The 7,226-nt window shown below is 30.9% G+C and overlaps 1 protein-coding gene across 2 annotated transcripts in view; it reads right to left on the reverse strand.

Annotated features, from left to right (window-relative positions):
- Positions 1-1,006: 1,006 nt before the first annotated feature.
- LOC107443519 (uncharacterized) overlaps positions 1,007-7,226 on the reverse strand; it is an 11,524-nt gene continuing 5,304 nt past the window's right edge. The window contains exons 1-2 of one of the 2 annotated variants that reach the window (XM_016057430.3): positions 4,157-4,810; positions 1,007-1,164 (exon numbers count right to left, since the gene is read on the reverse strand). In XM_016057430.3, the coding sequence (XP_015912916.2) occupies positions 1,058-1,164; positions 4,157-4,790 (741 nt within the window). In that variant the 5' untranslated portion in view covers positions 4,791-4,810 and the 3' untranslated portion in view covers positions 1,007-1,057. Of the gene's footprint in view, positions 1,165-4,156; positions 4,811-7,226 lie in introns of those variants that run through there. The other variant, XM_016057431.3, reaches the window with a different exon arrangement.

Raw genomic sequence — 7,226 nt, forward strand, 5'->3', positions numbered from 1 at the left:
TCTTATATAGAGGTGCTTATTGCTTATAATCTTTACCAAATCGTTAATAATCTTAAAAATTAAGTAATACTCTAAGTTAGTCTATTTTTTAGTAACTATACAGTATAAAGTTAATGAAAAAATTAGCTGTAGTGAAACACAAGTCAGATTTTTTTTAATCAATTCATTTGTTAACTCAAACTTTAGATTGTTTTGAATATTTTTGAATTCTCTTTTGAGTTCGAATCACTAAAGGCCACTTCTAAATATAAAAATAATTTCAAACTTTATTTGTTTTTTAAAAAAAGTATGTGAAAAAAAAAAAGAATTTAGAATAGTCATACATATTTCAAAACTTTTCAATCTGTAAAAATAAATTGTATTTCTGTTTAATATCATACATTTTTTCAGAAGCAGTTTCTTTGTTTTTTCTTGCCACCTAAATCTGCGTTATTAAAGAAATGCATTCGAAAATCGAAATTTTTAATTTTAAATTTAAAAGGTATGCTCTTATTGTACTTTAAAATCCTCCAGTAAAACTAAACAAATTTAAAATAAAAAAGTACACATTTTATTCCTGCGTTAGTTGTATAAAAATATTTGGTTCTTACGAAAAAACCCCATCGACCATTTTCACCAAATTCAAAAACTATCAAATCATTGCGTTAGCGCCAAAGTTGGATTACCACGCATCAATACTTCAGTATTGTGAAAAAATTGGCAAATTCATTCACATAAGACAATAAGAAAATCTACTTATCTTCTGAAAATTTTTCATTATTTTATCTATTTGACGAATAAATTTGAACGTGGTTCAAATTTAAATATTTTCTCCTTTTTGCAAGCGTAAAGTTATGTTTCTTTTTTGTCTATTTCTTTATAATCAATAAATGTTTTAGAAGAAATTTAGAATTCGCCTTGACGCTGCGAGAAAATAGCCGACGGAATAATACGTGAGTACCAAATTTTTAAAATTGAAAATTCTTATTTGTAAAAGATTAGTTTATGTTCAATATATAGAAGCACATTCTGTTTCAAATTTATTTATTTGAATTTACATCTTCAAAAATTCAAACATTTAAAACTTTTGAAAAACTATACATTTTAATATTATCATAAATGTGAGCAGGTAACTAATTTCGATTCTTCCACTGATTAATCCAGCAGCACTGTGAGCATCATCACCTAAAATTAATGATAAAATTAGTATAACAATTGAGCACTGGAGCATTGAGGAAAAAAATTTAAAACATTTGGGAGATTTCGCATATTTACTTTAGCTCCCATGCGTAAGATTTCAAGTAATTGCGCATGCATCAATTCTGGTGAAATGCGCATGCGCCCGTGAAAAAATAATAAACTTTCGTAAAACAAAATTAGAGATTTCGCCAAAAATCCCAATGTTAAAAACTCGAATGTAGTGGAATATCGTTTTAACTTTGACTTAAAAATCAAAACAAACATTTACAATGAATGTAAGCGATCTCTTCGTTCAACCAATTGCTATAATATAAAATGATTCATTTCTAAATTTCGTCAATATATTTCTTCAAACTCGAATTCCATGTCTATGTTTTAAGTTCTAAGGTAAGCTTAAACAGAAAACAATATTTAACAGCTATAAGTAGTGTGCTTGTAGCTTTGTCTTTGTAGCGTTAAACTCACCAACATAACGAAAATATACATAGCATCTTAAATGAACGAGAGCATGTGCAATTGCTTCTAACCTTAAGTAAGGAAGCATACGGAAGCTAAAGTAAAAGCGCAAAATCTCCCTAATAATCAAACTTCTTAGTTGTCTTAGCAACAAAGAACCTACAAGGAAACTGCTCTGTGTATAACTCAACAAATTGACAATTTTTTTCCTTACAAATAGTTTCTGGGTTATAAAATAATATATAAAATTTCTTTTGCCTGTTTTAAAGTAATTATCAGGTAATAAACCAATAAAAAATAAATTTTTTACTTTGAATAAGTCGTCAAGTTCTATTCATCCGCATACGAAGTACTATATTCACTGTTTAGTTTTGCTTTGAGTATTGTTAAATGTTGTTTCAATTAAAGACATTTTCATCTCAATCAGTAACTTCGAATCCCAATTAGAGTTGTTATCGCATATACGTGATGACGGGATTCTCAAATCTTAGTCCAGGGTATCATATATGCGACTAGCCTTTCCGATTCCAGCAGGCCATATTCACGCGATATCAATTTGGAACGCTTTATTTCAATTTTTAAACAACAATAGATAGTGGTTAGTAGTCCATTACAGTTTCTAATATTGTCTCTCAGAAGGTTCCGAGCTTTTATTAATTTTTATATATTTATTTACTTCTTTTCACTGACCTAGAGTCTGTATTTTGTATGGTTTGAGTTAGTTTTGTAGTTGCTTTTTTTAAATATCGCCATTATTTTATTACAGTATATTCAGGGTATTATTAATGATAATAAACTGTACATTTCAGCTTATTTAATTGCAGTAATGGCTTTATGTAAAAAACATTTTTAATGAAATTATGCTTAATGATGATTCCCTATAATCTGTTTCCTTTTCTCTCTCTGAGTTTTTTTTTCTTCTCCTTTTACTCTTAAATAGCTGTGATAAACTCTGACAGTTCCCTTTAATATCATTTTGGAACCCAAGAAGTAGTGATGAATACCTATAAATATTTAACACTATTGAAATTGTAACATAAGATAACCTAACAAAATGAATTGTTATAGAGAACTATAGTACTGCCAGTTTAGATCGAGAAATTCCCGAGCTTATTCGATTTCCAAACAAGAAAAATGGATGTATATGTTACTGTAAATGTGAATAGTCAGTTATTATTAATATTAACCGCTCAATATTAATAAGAATTAATAAGCCGGTAAAAGGGAATAATTTAAGAGAATTTATCACAGTAACCGGTTATTACTAATGATAACTAAAGAAGTTTAGTCAATGTCATTCCTTCGCATTTTCATTGGGGATGTTTCCATAACGTGATCTGCCACACCAACTACAATTGCCAAGGCGCCAAATTGATTTCAAACAGGAAAAATAAAAACATAACATTAATTTGCGCTGGGATGGCCCTTCGAGTTGGTCCCTTTCTGTGATTTTATTTAGTCTGTCGTAGGCAGCTGCCCGGAAGATGCCAAGACTTGGAGATTATTCCGCCACAGATCACGATACGAAAATTTCCCCCTTTTATCTCTCGCTTAGACCAAAAGAAGTGGTTATTATTAACTTTGACCGGTTAGTTTCAATGGTAACCGGATTTATTACTTTATCCGTAACATATTGATTAACAATGATATTCACTATGTTTTAACTGAAATCATGCCTATCACTATGTCACTATGTTTTAACTGGAATCATGGATCTATTAAAAGTTGCCTTCAACGAGCCAGCTTGATATTCATATTATCTTAATTATCCGCAAAAGAAAAATAGAGATTTTAAAAAAAACTTTTGAAGCTCCATTCACGAAATTATTGAAAGCAAAAATATCGTCTTACACTGCAAAAAAACTCGGTAAATCTTTAACCATTATTTGGTGCAAAATTTCTCATTAGCTCGAAGTACAGTTGAATGAATGATCACTTTATTTCAGTTACACCATAAATTTTGTAGTATGATTGAGAAATATTTCCATGGTGCAACTATCTGCACCAAATTGTGTAAAAGTCATAGAACGTCGACTTTGACTGTAAACTGAACGATATTTGTTTACGACGCCATGCTTTCTTTACAACTCGATCTCGGTGTATCGGGGAGACTCATGCATCCTGTTTCAAGTATCGAATTATTTAAGTAAATAAATATTTTATGTGCATTAATTTAAGTTCAGTTATTTTATGTTGCCTTTTTCAAATTTGGTTGACGGTATAAAATCGTTAGAGGCATAATAGTTTTGTTATAGTAAATAGCATCCTTGGCCAGCATTTGAGCGCCTTAAAAATACCTAGTAATTATGCAACCTTTCGATGCTTTTATGAAAGAAAAAAAAGGAAAGAGTGAAAATAAGTGTTTTGTTCAAAACTCCTACTTTTGGTGGAACCTCCTACTGATAGTTGGAGCAAGTAAACATACCAAAATATAATAAAATTGGGCCCCATTTCATGCAACAAATGAATGCTAATTTTTGGTGGAACGTGACTCTGAATTTTTAACAATGTAAAAAATTACCTGCACGTTGTCTGAGTTTGTTAGCGAAATTTCTTCCAACAGATCCAATATCTTTAGGTGAATCTATTCCTTGCGATTTTAAGAAATTAGCGGATCCTTTCGCTAAAGCACGCACTGGGGCCTTAGGATTCGAATAGTCCTCTGATTCCTCAGCCTTCTGTAATTGATTGGTATAATCATCGATCAAGTCCTGCGCATTGTCATCATTTAGAAGACCCTTTTGTTTCGCACTCTGCTCAAAAGCATCAGAAATAGTACGGAAGTAGTCCAGAGCGGACATATTCTCCTGGTAGGCTTTCTTCGCTGCATTTGCTATATCTTCAGCTAATTTTTCAGGATTTTCAGCTCCAGTTTCTTTTCCAAAATTCAATGCGTTGTTATAATAGACATCAGGAACATCTTTGATCGAGAGTTGGACTACGAAAATCTTTTCGTATACTTGCTTCACCACCGTAACTTTTAGAAAGTATAGTCCAAAGGGGGTGAGTTCTGCCAGAAACTCAGTCGTAGCAGACGTTTTTTCAATTATTACCTCCTTTTCTGACTCAGTCACCTCAATGTCGGCAGATACGCCGACAAAGAGCAACAGCGAAGTGAATAACACAGCCTGCGTGATAATGCGTATTTCACCCATTTTGTATGTGTTGAAGAAACATTATTGAAGTCCTTATATAGCTGATATTATTTATTCGAGTTAAGAAAAATAGTTGCGTCAAAAATTGAATATTATTTACTTTTCATGGGTCTTAAAAGGTGTTTAAACACACACATCTCACGTGAAAAACAAATGGATTATTATTTAAGGTGAAAAATCACACGTCAACATTATACAGAGAATATAATGCATTTCTTTTATTATATTAGAGATAGACAACACATGCCAAGTAACAGGTGTTTTGCAACTATTTAAGAATTGGAGAAGTACCTAAATCAATATTTTATAATCAAAATTATTATTACTTACCAGTACCTAAATCAATATTTAGGTATATTACAAGTTACTTATTGAAAATTGTGATTCAATTATGTTATAAAACAAAATCATTTTTTTTTCAGTTTTCTAATTAATGGTTTAAATATTTTAAATTAATTATGTGATTGATTCAGCAATTTATTAAAACAAAATGTCATAGAAAACTTAGTCATTAAAATTGCCGTTTGAAAATGTAAATTTCTTTTTTTTTTTTTTTTNTTTTTTAATTTTTTTTTTTTTTTTTTTTTTTGCATTTCATTTAAAGATAAATATTAATAATCTGATCGTTTCTGACGAATATACAAGATTCAATTATCGCTATCAGTGATTCACCTTTTAGAGATTTAACTTAAGATTTTGTAGTTTAGAGTCCCGCAGTGAGCAAGTCAAGCATCACTGGCTACTGTCAGTAAGCTAGTGAGTGACAGTAAGGTTGAGTAGGCGCCGAGGGTGTGCGGTTTTGATCCTTGTTAAACTGTGTACCGTAAGGTGCTCGACTTCGAGCGCAGGTCTTCGGGCCACCAGAGCAGGGGAGCCATTCCTCCTGCAAAGGATCAAAATTCGATGGTATGTCTTCGGATCATCCTCAGAGATGTTTCCCGGACCGTCACCAATAGCCCAATAGTCTAGTTCTAGTGTGACATAAATAAAGTACCTATCTTCTTACCTGTAGTTCAAATGTTTAAATAAGTTTCATTATTAAATTTAACAATTTGGTATTAAATTTAACATACTTATAAAGCTACACCCATGTGTAACAAAAACTTAGAGTCGTCAAAAAAAAAAAAAAAAAAAAAACGAAAACTCGTAATATTCTTCAATTTAATCTTCAGATTTTTAAGAGCTAAATTTGAATTTAAATTGCTTGAGAATCTACAATTCCAAAAACCACACACAAAATGCGCCAACTAATGAACTCTAAACATTAATTAAAATTACTAGATGACACACAAAAATTTGTTTTGGCTAAATAAATATATCTATCTCCAGTGGAATCAAATTCTTTAGTCTGGTACCAGAAATGGTTGTGGTATTTCTAAATCAAAAAATAGTTTTTAATAATTATTCATTATTTTTTATTGCTTAAATTAATAATGATCAGAGCTTTTTTTTAATTATAAAAAAAATAAAATTCTTACGTAATATAAAACTACCTAATATCTGTTGCATAGTTGCTAAGAAGTAATAATTCCAAAAACTTATTAATTAAGAAAATAGTAAACAAAAAAAACATAATGCATACTTATTATAATGTTTAATCAATATTCACTCTTGTGCAGAAAATTACTCAGAAGAGAAATACCCGGGAAGAGAAAAGTTAATTAAGAACATAACAGAAATCTCTGAAAAATTTCAATTGGCGATTTCTAAAAATTATATTGTACAACGCATTAACTTTTAAGGTAATTAAGTCGAATAAACAACACATACTGAACTTAAATATTGCCGGAATAGCCTGGTTGGTAGGGCACTGGGCCCATGTCCAAGAGTTCGTTTGTTCGATCCCCACCAGCCGAAGACTCCCCGTGTAGTAAAGGGTAACTCATGCGCGTTAAATCTGTCGAGTCTCAAAGTCCTCCATGTCCCCATAACAAATCAATACCACTGGGGGTACTGATCCGGGAGTTTCTTTGTCTTCTGGATTGATTCGAAATATCAAGGCCACGGAGTTGCACATTAGTAGTCGTAAACCCGAAAATTGGGTCGGCTGTTCAACGACGGATATTAAATATAAAATAAAATCCCTCAACCCGTACTACAATCCTAACACCTTAAGTAGTTTTAAACAATATATTAACTTATTTTTTTCAACCGTCGCCCGCTGCTTTGTTGGAGCGAAATCACTTTGATTTCCATTTAATTCAACTACTCTAGATCAACAATTTTATTCAACAATTAGTTCAACAATTTAGTTTAGTTAAACTATTTTCAAGAGCTGTCCGTGATATTTTTAAAGTACTCTAGATATTGAATTCTAGTAATAAGTGTAAATTAATTCATTAATTCTTCTAGTTTGTCCTTTTTGTTATTTATTGTGATATCATGTATATATATATATATATATATCTCTACTATGCACCCATAAAAATAATTTTA

This window comes from Parasteatoda tepidariorum, chromosome 2 (genome assembly GCF_043381705.1).
Source record: "Parasteatoda tepidariorum isolate YZ-2023 chromosome 2, CAS_Ptep_4.0, whole genome shotgun sequence".
NCBI lineage: Eukaryota > Metazoa > Arthropoda > Arachnida > Araneae > Theridiidae > Parasteatoda > Parasteatoda tepidariorum.